The 21,060-nt window shown below is 45.9% G+C and overlaps 2 protein-coding genes across 3 annotated transcripts; both read right to left on the bottom strand.

Moving 5' to 3' along the window:
- Window positions 1–805: 805 nt before the first annotated feature.
- LOC146190677 (serine hydrolase-like protein) lies at window positions 806–20,142 on the bottom strand. Its single transcript, XM_084601059.1, has 4 exons — window positions 20,010–20,142; window positions 9,561–9,636; window positions 8,001–8,165; window positions 806–4,567 (listed from the first exon to the last, which is right to left on the bottom strand). Exons 3-4 carry the CDS (start codon window positions 8,161–8,163, stop codon window positions 3,825–3,827), a joined length of 906 nt encoding a protein of 301 aa, XP_084457185.1. The 5' UTR covers window positions 8,164–8,165; window positions 9,561–9,636; window positions 20,010–20,142; the 3' UTR covers window positions 806–3,824.
- LOC146190678 (serine hydrolase-like protein) lies at window positions 13,582–20,132 on the bottom strand. Of its 2 annotated transcripts, none has more exons than XM_084601060.1 (2): window positions 20,010–20,132; window positions 13,582–16,497 (listed from the first exon to the last, which is right to left on the bottom strand). In XM_084601060.1, the coding sequence occupies exon 2, from the start codon at window positions 16,390–16,392 to the stop codon at window positions 15,490–15,492; it is 903 nt and encodes a 300-aa protein (XP_084457186.1). In that variant the 5' UTR covers window positions 16,393–16,497; window positions 20,010–20,132; the 3' UTR covers window positions 13,582–15,489. The 2 variants fall into 2 exon arrangements, with proteins under 2 accessions (XP_084457186.1, XP_084457187.1); XM_084601061.1 differs by having other exon boundaries at window positions 13,582–16,493; window positions 20,010–20,129.
- Window positions 20,143–21,060: the final 918 nt, after the last annotated feature.

Below are 21,060 nucleotides of genomic sequence, written 5' to 3'. Positions count from 1 at the left end.
TTAGAATCGGTTATGATTACTCTGATGGATTTGTGATTGCCAGGGCAATCGCCGTCACCTCTGCCTCATCTGGTGAAGAGTGTCTTACGCTACAGCTCGAAATTAGCTCCCCTTTGTCGCTCACTACTACTGCAGCGTAGTGCCCTTCTGGGTACCTTGCCGCATCAGTGTACACTACCCCTTGTTTTTGGAGGAGGGAGATTCGGTTAGGTAAATCGCCGTGGCTGGTGCAAGAAGTGTCTCTGCAGGCAATTCGAAAAGATCATTGCTCCACAGCGGGATTAATTGGGCTAGTCTCCAAAGTGACGGTGATAGTAATCACTTGAATTACATGAATACAAAATGTTAAACGCTGAATGGGACGCATCGCTTTCGTTCGCGTGATAGTTCCGATGACTGCCGCTATTGCTTGTAGCAAAGCCGCCTTCGTGGTTTTATCGTCATGAAAAATAGCTCCTGTTCAGCCTGCAACATGCCATTGAACACAGTTGCTGTGAGGTACAGAGTGTCAAAAGTAAAGATCCCAAGAGGTTTACTTCAAAGAAGTGGTCTAGGCCTCTTGTAGGATCCACGCGAGTCTTAAATTTTGGAGGAGGCAGGAGGAGCGTACCTCATATGTGTCACAGATCAGGAATGCTGCAGGTCAAGAACCAGCCATACAGCTTTGCCTAATAGCAAATCTCTTGGGTAATAGCATTCAACAAAGCGTGTAGATGAGAACTGGCCCCATTTTTCTTATATATGTCTACTGTTTTTATACCGCACTATAAAAGGCATTGTATATTTGTAAGCATGCTCACGCAAACACAGTGCTGCAAAACAATTTATTAAACCAACACTCTTTAATTGCAACGTACAAATAACGATTTTCACGACATCAGGGCACAAAATATCACTCGTAGAAACTCGCACATTTCTCCATGCAAGAACACACTCGTGGCAATCAAATTCTCAATCTCACTGCATTTGCATCATGTGCGTACGAAGATAATCACAGCCTTTCAAACCTTGGTCCAGCACTCGCAGACTGTCATTATAAACACTCTGCATTTGCTAACTTTCACTCTTTTTCGTAGCTCATTCCTCTGCAGCTACACAATTTGTGCACGATATACTACACTAGAAGCAGCTCACCTTTATGATCAGAGGAAGTACCATGGACATAGCACTACACCCCTCAATTTCTTGAATAGAGGAACCAAGCTTGAACAATAACGTTAAAAAAAAATACAGAAAACCCCGAGAATGGAGCAAAGCACCACGCCGCCCTGTTTACATAAAATAAAATCAACCTATTTCTCCTATAACAAGAGTCAGACCAAGGAAGCTATGAGAAAAAAAAGAGGTGCATTGAATTACTGATATAGAAGACGTAAACATAACCCAAAGAACTCTCAATACTTAACATCGTCTTTTACAAAGCTATGCTATATGAAGAATTCCTATTCCCCAACCCTCTTCAACAATGTTCACTGACTGGCACGTGAACAATGTGAGAGTTATTTGTTACAGGGCATGAGAGCACTGCTTTCCTCAGAAAAGCTCCTTTCAAAAGCTGCCACTGTGAAGCACTTTCAATATAAACCCTGACCGTAAACTCGTAATATTTACTGCGCCAATCTATACGTATCAGCAAACAAATGTAGGGAAAGTGAGAGGCTCGTTTTAAAATACACAGGACGCCGATAGCAACTGACAAAATGGCATGTGGTTGTGTTTTATTCCATTTTATAACTAATTTCATCATGATTATATTATTATTATTCTGCATTGATCAGCATCAAAAAAATGGCCTCTTCTATCCTCCACATCAGTGGTCGTTGGCTCCTTCTGTATGTACCCTATACGTATAAATTTTACGCGAAGTGCTTCATCCATGAAGCCGAATATTAGCCGCTGTCTACAATAGGCAAGACATCAGTTTTATGAGTATTTTCAGCTGCATCTTAATGGACGAAAAAGAAAATGGATTGTTTAGCTACGAGCCGTTTGAATGGATCCTGATGAACAAACACATCCCATGCAAGAGAACTATGTACGTTAGTTGCCTCTTCTGATATATTTCAGCATCACATTTGGGGAATGTGGTGCCACTATGAGCATGAAAATTGTGGCCGAGATTTCACAGTTGCTTCAACGCCATCTAGTAACACAGGGTTATGAAAAAAAAAAAAAAAGATACACATTCAAAAGGGTTGCGGTGCTGGTGCTACAGTTAAGCAACTGCAATACATATTTAGTGCATATTAGTAAATAGTGCTTCAGAACATATATATTTCATACGAAGAATCGGGAGAAGGTAAGTTTTCCCCAGTACAATATGTAAGTGCTATGGAAATAAACATCAGACATTGTATATTTCAACATAAAAGCAGATTGGCTCATAGAAATGAAACCGTGCATGAAAGACAGTCACCTGGTGCAGCATTCCAACAGAAGCTGTTCCAAAATAACCCTGAGTAATGCCTCATGGGGTTTTAAACAAAGCCCTAAGGATATATCTGAGATGTGCGTGTGCAAATAAAATAATGATCCTCACACCCGTGCTGGTCATCCTCATTAGAGGCAGTATAGCGAGTCCATACACTAGACACGCTATACAGTGAGCAATAAAACATTGTCGGTATATATGGTAGCAGTGATTGAAAACAAATGCCCATAATCACGTGAGTCAAAAAAAAAAAAAGAAAGCATAAAAAAGCATTTATTGCATTCCAGGATATCAATGTATATATTTGGATACGATAACGAGGAAATTTGTATATGAAATTCCTGTAGAATTTATGGAAAGCCGATTTTGTTAACAAACCCAAACTTCTTTGTGCGTCTGCCTGAGAGCTGCTCAAGAAAAACGCAAGAAACACACCTGCTGCTTGCCAAGGTGACAGTGGTTTTGCAGCATTTTTTCCACTGATATGCGGAAAATCTCCAGACTGCCGTCTCTTTTGTAAGTATTTAAACATCGGAGACCTAACGCGTCACCCAAAAAAAGATGTAGCCTAGCATGTAAAGTACTACTGCAGATTCTGTAGATACCATATGCACCACAGCTTCCATTCTTATAAATTTGCAAGATAAATATGCTACGTTCGTTTTTCAACAGGTGTGGCAAAAAACCAAAGCTGTCTAAAAATGGTTCATTGCTCGAGTGTATTAAACAAACAATCACCGACTTAGAAGTGTATCTCGTACATGAAATGAACTACTAAGAATTAAGTAACAGTTCATTCGTTCCTGCTAAAGTTCCTAACAGCTTCACCCGCAATCTTTCTGCACTTTATTATGCATGCTCTCTCGATTGAAACGTAGCATATAATATAGGCAGAAACATGTGAGGAAGATATTTAATTTTCACTCAATTTCCGACACTTCATTATAAGCAGACAAGAACTACTAATTTCCAGTGTGCGACTTGAAACTGCAGGACGTGCGCAAGGCAAACACCTATGATATTACCCTGAAACATCACAATGTCACATGATCCTGACAAAAGCGGCTTAAGAAGCTGATGAGGGATGACTTTGACAGCCATCACCATTCCAATTGCACAGTTATTTTTTTTTTTTTTAAATCAAAGACCCTTAAACTTTCTGATGCACACATTGTGATGACCGAGCAAAGGCAGATTGGCAAAGCAATAAAAGAGATTTTTAAGACACAGCGAGTCGTCTAGACTGGTCAAAGGAATCTTCGCGTGCGCCCGGAGATTCCTCGCAGAGCAAGCATACCCGGTGCGAAGAACCTCAATTCAACAACTAGCTCCCATCGGTGTCAAAGTGTGCCTTTCTACACTGAAAGGAATGTTTGTGCGTCGTTTCAGCCCGTTACTTCGACGTTATCCCAGCCAAAAACTCGTTAATTAGCGGCGCCACTCTCTCCGGGTGATTAAGGTGGACGTAGTGGTTTCCTTCGACCTCGACGTGCTTGAAGCGCGGGCAGCAGCGCTTGTACAGGGCGAAGAAGCGGTCCATGCTTTGGCGCATGATCCGCTCGTCGATCTCGGACGCCGTTATCATGAGCAAGTCGCACCGGAGCTTCTCCATGAGCGTATACTGAGAGTCCGCATCCAGCAGGACCGTGCTGATCACCTTGGTCCTCTGGTCCGTGCGCAATTTCAGCTTACCACTGTCCGAATCGTCCGGGACGACATCCCTGGTCATAAGGATCCGCATCGTGTCATCGTTCAGCGTGTGCCGCGTGGCTTCGTCCAGCCTCTTGAGCAGCTCTTCCTCGGTGTAGGACGGCGGTTGGCCCAGCTTCGCTTCCAGGTGAATGAAGCTGCTCATCAGCTTGCCGGTGTCCTGGCTCAGACGCTCGCGTGGCACGTGCAGCGGAGCGTACAGGTCGAGCGCCACTACGCACTGCACGCGGTCCGGAAAGAAGCTGGCATACATCATGCCGACGGTGCACCCGAAGCTGTGACCCATGATGCAGAAGCGGTCCCACTTGAGCTGTTGTACGACGCGACACACGTCCATGACGTACTCGTGGTAACTGTAGCTGCAGCCGACTGGCTTGTGCGACGATAGCCCATGGCCACTCAGGTCCAGCGCGACGACGTACATATCTGCCAAGAGAGGGGAATAAAATGAGGAGTCAAGAAGACGCGGAAATATTCTAGAGCGAGGCACCTGTGTGTGTTGCATATTTGTGCCGGCCTCTGCTACATATCTGTAACAGTTCGCGAGGAAAAGTATACCAGAGGTCCGGTAAACTGGTGAAATGGGAATGATCTTGCGTATTCTTGGTGCAATTGCAACGCATCGAGAGTCCGGGCACAGCAGCATTCCTACCGCTCGTGCCTACACAACCAATCTTGTTTATCGTTTTAAGCGGTCAACGTTCAATGTTCCTATGCTAACTGCTACGTCATAAACTCCCGCATATACTACATACGACATGTCCACAGCTCGACGTGCGAATTTACCCCGTAAAATTACAGCTTAGATTAATTATTTCATTTGCTCATGTACCCACAAGAGCATATACATGTAGTAGGACTGCGATATCAGCAGGCAAGGCGGCAGAAGCGAAGGCTGTCTTTGGATAAGAGGTATACGTAACGCGTCTCTACGGCTGCCGACGACAAACCAGCTTCATGTCTACACAGTGTCCTAAACGATGCGCTTTTGTTTGCCGATTCCGCAATGGCTGCATGAACGTTCGTGGCACGGTCGCAAATTGTGCCGAATCCTTGACACTGCAGCTTTCAAAGTCCTCTGAAAAATAACTCACATTAAGGTCACCATGTCTCTGCCTAGCTTCAAACTCTGTCAAGATAGTATAAAAAAACGTGACAGATAACTTTTTTTTTTTTTCAGTAAATAGTTCCTGTACAGGCTTCTCTGCCGAAAAATATCCCTGGTTATTTTCCATGGGGCCTGATAGTTTCAAACTATCAGTCTGAAGAAGTGTTTATTTCAGAAAGGAAATGAATAGCTTCCAGCTCTCTATTCTGCAACTCTCGGTTGCACAGTGAAATTGGTTGTAGCTTCCCCCACGTCACAGAAACCCCCCGCAAACCTTTTCTTTTTTTTTTTTTTTTCATACTATAATCAGATCGTTTGACCGGCTGCTACCATTTCATTTCATTATTAAGGTCAAGTGCTAAAAAGAATGCACTTGTCTTAGCGCCTAAATCACGATAAAATTTACATGCTTCACTTCCCCTTGTATTATCGGCAGGAAAAATCAAGAGATCGTAAAACTACAACGTTTTGTTTCAGGCCAACTTAACACTGAAGTCGGGAAATGAGGAGCAGCCCGCCACGGTGGCTCAGTGACTTTATGGTTGAACCGCTGGTGGTCGATCGCTGCCGTGATGACCGTACTTCGATCGAGGTCAAATACAAAATAATTAGCTGATGATTTAACTTTGGTTAACCTTGGAGGCAAGTGAAAGCTTCATATACATGGCTCCGCTCATTTCCAAGCTTGGATTAAACACATTGTGTGTTTCTGCAAACGTGAAGCCTGTTATTCGGTCTCTTCGGCACGCCGCCTTTTCAGAGCCTCATTTCGACGTGCCTTCTTCGCGTTCCGACGCGCTACGGGATGCGAATCCCCACAATTAACAATTTCACACATTTCGAAAATGACAGCGCGACAAGAGCCGTTCGCCATGCGTAACATCTACCGACAAAGTAAGACGTTGTCGCCTATGACACATTTCAAGTAAAAAAATGTTTAATTCGCTTCCGCGACCCTTTTAATTTTCCTACCAATAATACACAGCGGAAATACAAAGGAATGCGAACAGGGCGCCGCATCTGCACTCCGCCGTTCGCCTTTCTTTTATCGCGGTCGCATGTGAATAGTAAATTAAATAAAATAAAAAAAAAAAGCTGCAGTCGTCCACGCACTTTGCGGCGACTTCTTATGCAAAGGCGCCGTTCGCAGTTAATTTAATTGCGCAAGTACGTGCCGGCTTCCAGTATTAAGCAACTCTCAATACTTGTATGTCGAAACTAAATTCTACTGTTTTCGTCGGCAAATGAGGAGGTATTCTAGATAAGATTGGTATAGTATATTAACACTACAAATTGTATATATACTACAAACAGCTTTAGTTGAACTACGCCGGAAGCCGGACGAACCATAATGTCTATTTCAGATGTCAAATATGAAAAAAAGGTTAGGCAAAATTTTAACCCTGGTAGATCTAAGCAACCAAAGCGAAAGCGGGTGTACGTTTCGCTCGACCCGCCTCTGTGCGGCAGTCTCTCGACGAGCTACGTCCATCGGATGATCGGATTCGGCCCGTCGTCGTCTTCGCCTTCTGAGATGCAGGCAGTTTAAGATGTGTTTCGCCTGCATCATCCATGACGACTGCTGCCGTTAAACTGTCGAGAGCTGTTGCGATCCGTTGGCATCGGTTTTACATGGCGCGGCGAAGGCGCATAATACGAGTGCTAATGGATCTTATTACTAACCAGCAAGAATGACAGTAAGATAGAGAACCCTAAGTTAACCCCCGTTTGAGCTCTAGCTCATGAATTTTAATTCACGAAAGTACCTCAGAGCGCACAGTTGGAGCACTGCGGGTGTGCGTGCGCCGTTACGCATCTAGGAAAGCGCCGCGCTCGCTGCGCTCGAATTATGCCACGTCACGGAACCCGTCTCAATTCAGTGCACCGATATGATGGCGGTGTTACAGCTCCTAAGTAACGCGGCGGTCTGAGACATCCACACATGATTACGCTTGGTTGTTGATTGACGAATTGGTACTTGCATTCAGCACCCAAATCAACGCTGAGGATTGCGAGGCGCGCGGTTCGGAGCACTTCAGCATATCCGCTGTAGCTTAAAGCCCAGTCTTTTACTAAGTGGGCACTTTTGCGTTTGGTCTCGATCGATGTGCGGCCATGACAGCCGGGACAGATCGCGTGCTGGACAACTGAACGCGATAACCACTGTGCACCGCGGAGGATGATAGCCCTGTGTCGCACTTGCACCACGCCCCAAAACTTGCTCAATGTAGCTTCGAAGACCTGAGGCTGAGGCGACGGTTTCCAGACATATATGTTAGTGGCTTGCGAACATGCGGCAGCACCACTTTTGGAGAAACCGCCGCTTCGTGCTTGTATCTCCCTTCCTATAGGTACCAACATAGGTAGGTATAACCTTTGAGCCTTTTTATTTTTATGGTACTGTACATATATTTTTTAAATTCCTGTTGTTTCCTCTAAGCTCTAAGTTGTTTTTTTTTTTTTGTGTGTGTGTGTGGGGGGGGGGGGGGGGGAGCTTGGCTTCTTTTATCTTAAATCGGCAAAGTTTTACTGGTCCGCGCTCCCTCTCTCGTTCTTGTACTTTTTTCTTTTCATTGTTTTATCGTGTTCTGAGAGGATCACTAAAAGGTAAAAAAGGTATGAAAGTGAAAGTGGGGCTTTAACTTTGTGTCTATTTTTCTAATTCGGACCCTCATACGTATCGTGCAAGCTCGCAAAGACATAACACCAGTAACGTGAGCAGAACCGAGAATAAAAAAAAGAGACGAAAACCTGGTGCGAGTAGCGGAATGAGGGTGTCGAAGGTGCCAGCATTGTTTCGCCATCCGTGCAGTGCCAGGATGCGAGTGGTGGCGCGTGCCGCGTCGCCCCACAACTTGGCGGCCAGGCTGCCGTATGGGACAGTGAACTTGAATTCCGTGCACTCGGTAGGCATGCCTGTGCGGGCACAAATCCACGGGTCAGTGAAGCAAACGTGAGACCCGTGTCCGCCTTCATGATACACTGAAAGCTACGACGCTGTGATCACACAATGTAGCGAACTGCGTGGAACGCTGTAAGCAGCTGTGTCGCCACATGCTCGTCATTTCTCAGTTATACCGCCACGCCAGCGCTCTGATTAAATTTCTGCCATAAACGTTGCGTAAATCTGCTCCCAAATATGGCCATCTCTTGCGGCAGGTGCTTGTAGCGCCATCTATGAGCTCTGTTTTATCAGCGGCATTTAACAGCTCTGGTATTACCGAAGTGGTACAGCTGGCCGCAACTGCGGGGATTAAAGAACTCTTTGCTGGAACAGATTCAGCGAGACTGGCCAAGCGGATCGCGTGTGTCCATTGACATCACCAGAGCTACTGGCCAAGCGGATCGCGTGTGTCCATTGACATCACCAGAGCTTTCCAGCGAGTTAGGAAAGATACAGGAGTACGAAGTATGAGCACGGACAAATACAGGAGGTCGGGACAGCCTTCGCCCGTCGCCTGTCTTGGTCCGTTTTTATGTGTACTTCGCACTCCTATATATTCCCTGAACCCACCAACCAATCCGGTTAACATGTATCGAGTTATTTTCCGCGACGTAATACGCATTAATGTGGTCTCTTCCTTGTGCAATTGGCACTGCGTAATAGAGATATTTAGCATAATAGCGGAAGCGTACAGCGGATTACCGTATACTCCGGCTCCGCTCATGCAATGGTGACTGCTCGTGTGCAGGAGGCATACAATAATCCGATATACGCATCCGTTATTACGTATCTGCTATGCCAAATGTCTCGAAAGTAGTAACTGTATACAGTGCACTGTTTGCGTATGCCGATTTGCCTGACGATAAAAAATGGCCGAGGTTTAACTTTAGGCGCTTTAGGCGAGGCGAAAGTATCATTTTGCTTGGTTTTGCTTCGGTGAGGCTTGGGTTTAGACATCGCCAGATATGATTTCGCAGGTCAGGTGGTGGTACATCACAGGTGGTACCATGGCTAACCTATAAAGCCACACTCTGACATCTGGCTCGTTTAAGGTCAAGCGGCCTGCCAGGTTAAACGTGGCTGATACAAGTGAAGCTTTCACTTCGAAAGCCTCCGACGTTGGACGCCTTTCCACTCTTCACCTGCGACACCAACACCACAATTTAAACAAAAAAGGAGCTACGTTAGGAGGGAACTGCACGTGTTTCGCAATTCATGCAGTACATTTGCATCTGGATTCGTTTCCTGTGCAATAGGCCCCAGCCAATGCGCCGAAACAAAAACTAAGTACTGAACGCCGAAGGATACTACAAAAACTGCTACACAACAACAAAAAAGGAATCGATCGGAAAGTAATGTCGCTGTACCTGCAACTTGTCTGCGTTCACGTCAGCTTGCTTTTTGTTCCCTCTTTCCGGTTGGCGCTTGCACACGACCTAGTTGCTGACAACGCAAAAAAAAAAAAAAAAAGTGACGAAAGAGTAAAAGACATATGGAGCCAAAACTTAAAAGAAGGAAAAACAAATTTCGAGAATGGCAGCGAAAACATTGCACATCAATACTTGTTTCCAATCGAACAATATACTTCTTCAACTTACCTGAGTGTTCATCAAAATAAAAATATAATTATTGGGAAATCAAGTAATCGTAAATTTGTTCCACTCCTCGTAACATAATACGATCCCTTCATTCTGCTCTATTAAGCAGCTTGAACAATTTAGTCCAGGAATGAATTTAGCAGTCACGTTTTCACCCGTCTTTATAAATATTGTCGGTCCGATGTATGCCCACGCTCTTTCTTCTCTAGGACTAGCATACGTGCATAACGCTTTTGCTCGAAAGAGGTTAAATGCCTTGAACGATCGAAATCATTAGGCAAATTCAGTTCATGTAGCAGTATATAAGGCGACACAAGAAGCTTGTGCGACTCAGAAAAACCCCCTGCGGATAGTGAGCCTGTTGGCGGTATGTATGGCTTCACAACAGATTTCTTCACAGGAATTTTAAAAATAGATTGCCTCGGAAAAACAGCATATTTTGTCACGCATTTCTTGAAAGCACTCGGCAACATTTAACGACCGGAAGCTTCCGCTGGTAATCTGCAAAACGAGAGAAATATCACGGTAAAATTTCCTTGCATGTAATTCTATGAGTAGCGCTCTCGACACATACCTTCATGCATTTCGTGGTAATTTTATTTTTTTAAATCATGCCCCACCTTTTAAATCGCATTTCATACTTTTTAACTCTCTTCTCTGAAGTTAATGGTTGCTTTACACCAAAGGACGACATCGTATAAGTGCCCTGTAAAATCAGAAAATTTCTTTGAGAACATTCGCGTCCATGTATTCCTATGGCAGCCAAGCCTACTTCTGCTACAGCTTCTACGAGCGCCCCCTTTGTTTGCAAACGGCCAGGGTGATGAATGTGCTCAGCTGTATGGCTCTCAATGTGCGAGTCTGCGAAGTGGTAAGCAAAGGGTATGGCGGAGGTAATGTCTGGAGTGAAGTTACGTTTAGTCATCGCTCGGAAATCCAGAGAATTACCGGCGCTCTGATAATAGTTGCGGCTGTGTTGGTGTAAGCACATAATAAAGGACGGTGTATAAACTCTCGTTCAGTGCGAAAGCTGTAACTAGCTGATTGGCTCTGCGCTCATAGACAACACCGTCTCGGCGAATCACTTCATGGATCAGATGCATAATCTAATGGCAAGTGTTAATCGTGTTCTCTATCGCCATTGAGTATGTCCGGTCTTGAAGAGGAAAGCCTAGGACCCGGCAAGAGGAGGTGCGTGGAACAGACCTGCTGCCTAGGTGTAGAGAGAGAAGTGGGCTAACTGATCGCTGTCACTGGGGATGAGAGAGTAATAACCGCTCTGATTTCTCTGGAGATGCTCGTAGGCCAGAGTGGGAAATAAATTGTTATGTAAGATCAAGATCGGTTCGGAGGCTGAATTCTATCTCCCCCCCCCCCCCCCCCCCCCCCCCCCCCTGGTGACCACAATGATGCCTGCGCAGAGGAAACACTGAAGGCGTCACTGAAGGCGTGGAATCGCGGACATTGCTCGCGCGAGTGGACCGTGAAGAGGTGGAAAAGGGTTGGGAACAGAACAGCACCTGTTGCCACGAGAGAAACTGACAAGAGGCGAAAGGGTGCGGCCAAGTCTAAATTAGGCGTACCGAGAATGAAGAAAAGCAAAGATGCACGAGTACATGCGTTTGCCAGAACCAGTCTCGAAGAGGGAAGCGAGAATTGAATCTTGCAGCAGGGTACCAAAGGCTTTGTGGACGTCAACTGTGAGGAGCGCATGAACCTGACTGCTTGCTGGGCAGAACGTTTCTTGAAGGAGAAAGATATTGGGTGGGGAATGAAATGGGTTGTGTCAAGAAGCTCCGTTAGGCGCGTGAGCATTATGCGCTCCATGGTCTTCCCGACGCATGAGGTGAGGGAAATTGGTCTGATATTGGCGAGGGTAGTGGGTTGCCTGGTTTCGGAATGAGGGAAATGTAGAAGTCCTCTCAGCGGGGAGGACACCTGCTTCCCAGTGGGAATTTGAGAAAGGAGGAAGTCCGTCATCATCGGGAATGTGTAATAATAATAATAATTGGTTCACAGGAAGAGAAAGTATCTGTTACATTTGTTTCTGTGGACACCTGAACCGCGCTGTAAAGAAAGGGAGGAAGGTGGGAGTGAAAGTGGAAAGAGGAGCCGCAGTGGAGGGCTACAGTAATTTCGACCACCTGGAGATCTTTAACGTGCGCTGACATCGCACGGGGATATTTGATCAGAGAGTAATTAAGTAATCTGGTCAGTGCCAGGTGAGGTTTCAGTCTTATTCTGGACCAGAGCGCGCTGTGCTCGGGGAGGGTAAAGGGGCCATCGGGATCAGGGTTTAGGGGCCCTGGGTACTCGGGTACTCGGGGTAGATGGAGGGGAGCGGAGTGGGTATGTACAGGTTGGTAGCCTATTGAAGAAGCGAGTCGGAACCATGGAAAGATGGGTGTTTCTGAATAGTCGGAAGCGAGGTGTTGAAGTGAGGCGCTCCAGAATATTTAGACCACCTAGGGACATTAACGTGCACTAACGCCGCATGGCACGCGGTCGCCTTTTGCGCTCTGCCTCTTTAGAAACGCGGCCGCCGCAGGCGAGTTCGAACGCGAGCTATAGGGTTCCTAAAGCAACGCTAGCCCGCTGAGGCATCCTAGCGAGCTTCCTCCCTTCCCTTACGGTGCGGTTGAGGTGTCCACAGAAAACAAGTGAGAGTTACCGCGCCTTTCCTTTCCTATAAATCAATCAGTTTAGCGAGCTGGAGGTGCGCCGGCCGCGCCGAGGCCGATCAGTACGTGCTTGCTAGCGGCGCACGGCACGGCCGCTACACGCGCCGTGATTAAGTACTCTGTCGGGTTTGAGCGAAACATATCCTCCTTTTTTCACTGCTTACACAGCTCCATGTACAGCTCCAGCTATTGTTCGGGTTCCGTGACACAGTGACATGTGCTCTGCGACTATAGCAAGCAGACTTTCGGAACATGATGCGCTCTTTGCAAACATGCGTTCGTTGCCTACACTCCCGTTGGTCGTATAGCTGCTCCACATTTCACCCAGCCGTAGAGATGGCAGAGATGGCGACCATTTCACAAATCGGCACAGTAATTCCGCTCGGAAACGATGCTGGTATGACCTGACAAGGGTCAGCGCGCATGCGTTCCTGCAGCGGGATAATCTAGGTGTAGCACACATTGCGTTACTTAATTTACCCCGCTAAAGAAGCGGTCGGAAAAAAGTTTTAACTGTCGGGAAATGTTACCTTCCTGTTTTATCACACAGTTGTGACGCCTTTCGTGCAGCGTATCACAATCAACACAAAATTATACGCAGCTGTGACGTCTTTTATGCAGCGTATCATAACACAAAATTATACGCATAATAAGGATATGAGCTTGAAATGTTCTTCAGACCTTAATGGTAGTAAAAACTTTATTTAGTGAAGGAAATTATGTTGCCGCCGTTCAGTGGGTGGCCTTCCGGCTTATTTCAATATAAAATTTGGATCACACCCGAGGCGACCGTGTCTCGATGGAGGCGAAACTCAAAGCGCTCATGTATACTGTGCTGTCAGTGCACAATAGACAACTCCAGGTGGTTTGAATATTCCATAGCCCTCCAATACAGAGTGCATTATTGTAGGAGTCGCTTTGGGACTTAAAACCCTATGAACCAAGCCATATTTTAACTGACGTCAGTTTTATGCACTCAGAATACCAGTTTAGTAGCGACTACTTGCAGTGGGTGTAGGGGCGCTGAATACTAGAAAGGACTTTATCTAAAGCGACGCAGAGTGCAGGAAGCGGGAAAAAGTAATAAAAACACTCGCAAGTATGTAATCAAGAACAACCGTTTATTATGTATCACAGCGTTACAGACATGCACCCTGTTCTACATAACGCAGCACTGTCTGGGACGCTTTCCCGCTGGAAAGAGCACTTAGCTGCCGACCGAACGGGCGGGGTTTGTTCCAGTGTATCCCAACGTTTGCCACTCAAATCACGGCGGGTTGAGTATATTAATAATAATAAATTGCAGTATAATAACAAGTATAAAAAGGTGCAGTCATCGCCACACTTTGCAACTATAATACAGAGCAGGGCTGCATACTCCAATATTAGTAAAAGTCCGTACAGGCACTTAGTTTGACCTTATCTCTACGTAGTCGATGTAAAGTGCAAAAAAAAAAAAAAAAAGCGCGAAACATGTTGCCAAGATTCCGCATATCACAGAAACACCTTCAGCCGCCATACGTTACAAGAACATCAAAAGTAGGTGGGCTTGTCTGCCGGTAGATAAAACGTTACAGCAGCAAGCCTCACCGCAGTATGGTTAGACACGAGTGGCTAAGTCAAACATCGACATGTTGTTCTCGCGGCAGTAAGTACACTAGGGCAAACCCAAGGTTTGGGAGTAGATTTCGTCTATCCCATTCGAAGGCTATCGCAAGTTGATATAACTGTACGACACGCCTAAGCCGTGAATAAGTGGAATGTGAGGGACAAACATACGGACATGTTTTCTCGCGACGATGGTATATGAAAACCAAAAGGTAGCATCGCCGCGAGCCCTTTAGATATTTAAATATATTTTAAGGACTACGTTTGAGGGAATGACGCGATAGTGTTAATGCATGGCTCCCGTCTTCGGCTCCACACGCAGTTCCTAGTTCTCGTACGTCCAGTCTCTGCTCGCTTAATTACGAGTCCATTAACTTATACCTCTAATATCCCGTACAATCTCCTACCACGTCATCCAGCTATCGGTGGTAAGCGGCCACCCGACATAGATATAATGCCCTGCTTTAACCAAGCCTACGAACGTGAGTGCGTGGCGCAGGAGCAGCGCACCTGACTCGAAAACCAAGAGCACTGGTAGATTGATTCCTAGTCCACCTTCACCTCAAATGAGCAACTTTGTGATAGCATGTGGTCTCGTTACGTCACTCAACCCTTCACTGATTCAGTGCTCGACCATGTACCTGGAGCCACCACCTGTCGGAGCGGTGCCCGTTCCCTTTTTTTTTTTTTTTTTTCGCTCACAACGCTAGATTTTTTCTAGAGCGGGAACCTTAACGGTATCCAGTTAAACAGGCGTCATTTACCAATTACGCAGCGTCAACTAATTGAAAAAACAAACAGCTTCAATATGGCGCATAGGTGCATTAAGTGATGCATCTGGAACTACATCAAGTGACAAAGTATGCTCTTTCGGACCTGGTTCCTCAGTTTACATGTAGATAACTTGTCTGATCAAGCCTATAGTATTTGGACTGGCAACAACAGCATTTAAAATTGCCCTTAAAGGTGTTTATATACACGAAACTAAGTGCAGATCTAGTTATTCGCCTACAGAGAACACAAAACTAAGTGCAGACCTAGTTATTGACATTTAGACTGAAATAAAAAAAAAAACGTTTGGAATTATCCTGGCGGGGCATGCAAGACATTTCTTGCGGAAATATATCAAATAAAAAGAGAAACTTTCATGTTAAAAATCTGGAGCATGGCACGCTGAAAGCTATCTAAGCGAACGGGTAGAAGCCGCTAAAATGCTTATATAGAGAAGTTAACAGTCACTAGAAAACATAACTGTGGTCGTATCGTAATTATGTCACATAAAATTTCAGACCTACAACAGCTAAGTACAATGAGGAAAGCCACAACCTTAAACATGCTTAACAGCTTCGGCCAATGGGCGCTGTCGTATACAATGAAAATTTTCATTGTATTTTCAGGGCCATAACGGCCTAAAGGTGAGCCTTGCCGACAGCAGAAAGGCAAAGGAAGCGATTTATCGCCGGCGCTAGAAGCTCAGGTTGGTTCAGGTGAACGTAGTGGCCACCTTGCAATTCTACGTATTCAAATCTCCTGCAGTGCTTTTTGTACGAGTTCATAAAACCCGCCTCTAAATCCTTCAACTGCTGAACAGAAACGCCGTCGGTGGCACGGAAGATCAGCATATCTCCCTTGTACCGCGATACAATGGCCTTTTGTGTTTCCAACGGCACAATAAACGTTCTGTTCGTCTTAGCTCTTATGTCCCTCTTGAGCACAAATCCGCACTCCACGGGCCGAGTACCGCGACTCAGGAGCAATTTCTTCGACTTCTCGCTCAACAGTCTAGGATTGGCGCTTTCCAGTCGTTCCATAAGGTCATCCATACTGTACACGGGTGCAGGATTCCCAGTTAAGGCTTCGAGCTTTAAAAACTTGTTTATGCCGTGCGTCAGCACAGAGGTGAGGTAAGAGTCGACGATCACCGTAGGCACGACAACGTCCAGTGTGACCAACGACAGGACGCGATCTGGAAAGAGACCGGCGAACATCAGAGCCACCGTGCCACCCATGCTATGTCCCACGATGCAAAACTTATCCCAACAAAGGTGGTCCACAGCCCGGCGAACATCGACGACGTACTCAAATATGTTGTAATGGCAGCCCGGAGGCCTGTGCGATGAGTCACCGTGACCAGCAAAGTCTAGAGCAACAATCCTCAACGAGGAGTCTAGAAGAGGGCACAGTGTGTCGAAGGTGGCAGCGCTGTCGAGCCATCCGTGCAAAGCCAGGACAGGTTTTCCATCGGCAGGACCCCAAACCTTGGCGGCCAGCGAACCAAACGGAACTTGTATACGCATCTCGACTGGATCCATGATTGCAACTTCAACCTCTTTTTTCCTTGCTATATTTTCGTTCACTCTTATATCAGGTATTCACGATGACGTCAGCTCCAACACCGGGGATCTTGCGCAGACTACCTGCAATGCAAGCAACGCATTCTGTGGTCTTACTGATAAGTACCCCAATTTTCTATAACCCTACTGAAAAAAAAAAAAGAACTAATTTAAGAGGTAACTGTGGTGGCGAAGCATCGCAGACAACGTCATAGGATATTTGATGGCGTGCACTTAAGGATGCGTTGCTTCCATAAGATCCCCGGGTTGACGAAATGGAAACTCTATATATTCTCGCTATGAACTGTAAACAGGGGTCTGGAAGCAAAAGCGAGAACGGCGCGTCTCTCCACGTGTTTGTAATAATCGCACGCCAACATGGAATTCATCCTCGTATAAAAGAGATTGCGAACTCAAGTATGTACTCATAGCAAGGAATTGGTGGCAAAGGTACCATCTATATCAAGCATGCTCATATCAAAGGTACAGCGACAAGTTTTTGAGGCATCCCAGTAAAGTTACCGAGCACTGAAGAACTTTCGTCATAAATTAATCGACGGAATTTACGTTTTTCGGGAACGCTACAACACTTGATTATCTTCAGTTCGGCCCGCTTTAATGAAAATCCCAACTTCACATGCGTCGTCACACTGGTAGGAAGTGCAAAGTGAAGTACAAATGTCCATTTAAACTTTTAAACTCAACTAAAGCATTTGCCTTGCACACGCAAATCTTTTGCTTCGCCAAAGCAATCACAATTCTATCTCTTCAGAAACTACTCTCGCTGGACGCACGCTACCCCGGCCTCCCCCTAATTAATCTCAGTTCAGTTGAACCAGTACACGAAAAACCGCTTCTTCTGCAATTGCCTGCAAAATCCAACGAGATCAAATAAATGGTGTTGTCGCGAACCTGTCACATAACAAAACCCTTATCAACATAATATTAAAGAGCACTGCATAATCTGCATTGGAGTAATGCGAAAGCACGGATGCTACTTCGAGTTGCTTAATTCACTTTTTGTTTGCCCATTTTAGTCTTTGGTACTTTCAAATTGCGCGCCAATCCCTTCGTATGCCTTTTTTCGGCTGTACTTCCGGTTGCGTGACGTCACATCCTCTACCTCAAATTAATTCACTTCTTGTTTAACCATTTTAGTCTTTGGCACTTTCAAATTGCGCGCAAATCTCTTCCTATACCCTTTTTTCGGCTCTAATTCCGGTTGCGTGACGTCACATCCTTGACGTCATATCCACAACGGCATCCCTTTCGCTCTTTTCGCTTTCACTCTCATCTTCCCTTCCCTTACGGCGCGGTTCAGGTGTACCAGAACAAGTGTAGCAGATACCGCGCCTTTCCTTTCCTGTGAATCAGTTAATTCAATTAATTACCTAATTAACTTATTGGCCTAATAATTTTTTCGCACACATTACGCCACCTCTATCAATTAACACCACTCATTAACCTCTATCACTACTCAATTACTCACAACTGCTGCGGACACGATTTTACGGACACGGTCTGCGGACACAGTCTGCGGACAGAAATCTGTGAACATAGAGAAGTAATGCTTTCGCATTAATGATCTGTGTCCCGGATTTAGGGGATGAGGTTAACGGTTCTCTTGTTCTCCTAGACCAGGGGTCACAAGTTAATCTTCCCTCGCTGGCAGCACTGGCACCTGGTAATGTTTTGAGTTCTACGGAGAAGTAGGTAAGGGAATTAGTTTACATTTTTCTCCGAAAAAAAAAAAAAAAAAAGCCCCTCTACCCAGCGTTACAGAGGCCCTGAAGTGGCCGCACTACGAAGGAAACAGTCCGATTTCCGAAATAACTGACAAAAACATCATATAATATGACCGACTCTCGATTTCCAGAGATGCCCTGCAAAGTCTTAAGAAACCCAATGCAATTTCCATTCACAACATTTCTCTCTCCGTCGCTAGTTGCCTGTCTCTTCTCCAGCCCTCAGTACACCCCATGAATATGAAGCATTTCGGTTAAAGGAGCGGTAGAGGTGGCGAGAAGTTCTTTTTTTTTTTTTATGATTAACATGTCCTCTCAACTCGAGGCTTCTCTTAAATCGTGTGAGCATGACAACTTCCGTTAATTTTCCACCTCGAACGAAGCGACAACCAAAGGGTAGCTCACAGCCGGCGATATTGAGAAGGTCGGACGTGCTACCTATCAATGCCCCCAGCAAAATACTCAGCAGCAACTACTGGCTTACTCGAAAGCAAACATCGCTCACCAGGTATACCATTATGACCTACGTACGTTATTTTACAAGTAATTTAACACTGAATTTGCCTGCGCTTTCTGTAAACAAAGAGAAACAGGTACAGCCCGCAAGTACTGTTTTCGAACCCGCGGATGGAGGAGCTTCGGCTAAGAGCCATGTCTGTTAGTAAAATTGGTTTGGTTTGGTTTGGTTTGGTTTGTAGGGTTTAACCTCCCAAAGCGACTCATGCTATGAGAGACGCCGTAGCGGAGGACTCCGCTAGGTTTAGAAGAAAGGAAAGGTGCTTGTCACCTACTTCTGGGTGACAGGCACCACACCACGGCTTTAGGCTGCAGGTTTCTATGCATACATTGCACGCTGCACACTGTAGAGCTTCAGCTACGCACGGGTCGTCGGTCGGTGGCTGCGTGACGTGCATTGTAGTGGCTAGCATGTTCAACACTTGTTTTAAGCCCACTTGAGATGCTTATAAGCGTCTCTTTTGTCTCCGTCTAAGCTTGTTATTTGCCAATGTAGAGAGAATTACGGGTGCGTCGACAGCGTCGTTTGCCCGCAGCGTCTGCTAGCGTTCGCTTTCCGACGGGATTGCACCACGCTCCACCGGCGGTCGCCACGGTGGCGTGGCACGATGCCGCACATTCGTGTTGTGCCATGCTCGTCCCAGCCGAACGAATAGCACTGAACAAGCGGCGCCCAGCCGAACGTGTAGCAGCGCACGAGCGCGTAAAAAAAAATGCGGTGTCTTCGCTTTCCCCAAAATACGACCCTGCGCACGCTTATAAAGACGAATATTCTACACCAGCGCGCCCTATCAAATGCGCCTGCCCCGTCAGTAAACGAGTTACGCACGCTAATCCAATACAACCGCGCACGAACCGCAGCGAATGTTACTGGAATGCGTTTTCTGCATCAAACAACAGTACATTGCTGTGCCACTCTTCGCATACAAGTAATGACCCAGTACAATCAGCCATCAAAATTAGTATGAACACCAAAGCGCCGCCTACGAGCAATGCAGAGAAGGTTTCATATTGATTTTTCAAGTTAAAACGCTAGGTGGCAGGAGCTGCCCAGAGTGAAGTTTTGCAAGCGTTGTGGTAAGAGATACATCATTACATACTCCGAAATCACTCTTGCCAATCGGTACTCACTGTTCTTATTCCCTGGTCCTAAGGTGGTCTGTAAGAAGCTAAAGTTACCAGCCCATGCAGGCGCATGGGAGCGATCGGTGAAGCACGGCAAGTCAGCGTTCCATTATGGTCATATCTCCATTCATTGCACAGGCTGTATGAGCTCAAGTAGAACGTAGACGATAGCAAAATGTTACGATGTATGTACGCTATATTGTTGCTTACCGTGGTTATTCAGCCCTTCCTCGCTACGCCACAGAGTCGGCAAACACAGCCCACAAATTTCGCAGCTTCCTTCGGCCTTCGCAACGCACGCTCAGCACGCTCGCCGTCCTTCGCGTTTTCCGGCCCAGGGTGCGCAGACTGAATTCTGCTTCGACTGCAATGAGGCGGTGGCGGCATCTACTGACAAGTTAGCCAACTAATCTCCAGCGCGCGATAATTTGAAACTCAACAATAGAAAAGCTCCTTTTTCTTTCTTTTTTTCCAGCTAATTGCCTCATCTTGTCACGCAGGCTAGCTCATAATTAGATTTTTGCAAACACTATACAAGTAATATCTCTGAATGCACTTTTTATATTCTTATATTCCGCTCAGGGTGTCCTGTCTGAGCTCTCAATATATACTCAGGCAGATTCACCACAGGTTTGCCCGGCGCTTGATGGATCATTATCTCTTCTTAATATGTTTTCATTAACAATTCAGTATTGGCACGCACGCACACACACTCAGAAAGTAATAAAAGAACAGCCCAAGATTTCAGTGACATAAATGTAACATTAGAATACTAGAGCCAAGCTTATATGTGCCCATCACTAAGGGATGTGCCATGAGTGGCAGCGGCGTATGGTGAGTAAGCAAAGCATTCTAACAACTAGGTATGCTGTGCATGCACACAGCGGCGAGCACGATCTAAGTGATTTAGTTGCAAGGTATTTAAAAAACGGCTTTACTTTATGGAAAGGGGAAAATGCTCCAACACCCACCCAGTACTTGAAATATCGTCACGCAGTGGTGACGATGCCGTTGGCGACAAATGAGGAGGCTGGAGTTGCTCTCCAATGAATTCTTTATTGGACTGACTTGCGCCCGCAAAAGAACTAAGCGATTGGCGGCGGCGATAGCAGCAAGCGTGCTCGGCGCTCGTCAATCTAGGAATGTCCGGTGCACTCTCCAGGCCTATAAACTTGTCAAAGGAAAATCTAGATAGAGACGCGGAAGGTGTCTAGGACAACTTTCAATATTGTAGAAAGAGGCGAGCGTGGCTGCAACCTTT

Source organism: Amblyomma maculatum, chromosome 4 (genome assembly GCF_055883805.1).
Source record: "Amblyomma maculatum isolate TAMU_Amacu chromosome 4, ASM5588380v1, whole genome shotgun sequence".
Taxonomy (NCBI): Eukaryota; Metazoa; Arthropoda; class Arachnida; order Ixodida; family Ixodidae; genus Amblyomma; species Amblyomma maculatum.
This window is presented reverse-complemented; position numbering and strand designations above follow the sequence as displayed.

Excerpts from the sequence above, each read along its gene's own strand:
- LOC146190677 (XM_084601059.1), bottom strand. The coding sequence starts at position 8,163 with ATGCCTACCGAGTGCACGGAATTCAAGTTCACTGTCCCATACGGCAGC. Across the intron at positions 4,568-8,000 it reads CATTCCGCTACTCGCACCAG|ATATGTACGTCGTCGCGCTG; the intron begins GTTTTCGTCTCT and ends CTCTCTTGGCAG.
- LOC146190678 (XM_084601060.1), bottom strand. The coding sequence starts at position 16,392 with ATGGATCCAGTCGAGATGCGTATACAAGTTCCGTTTGGTTCGCTGGCC.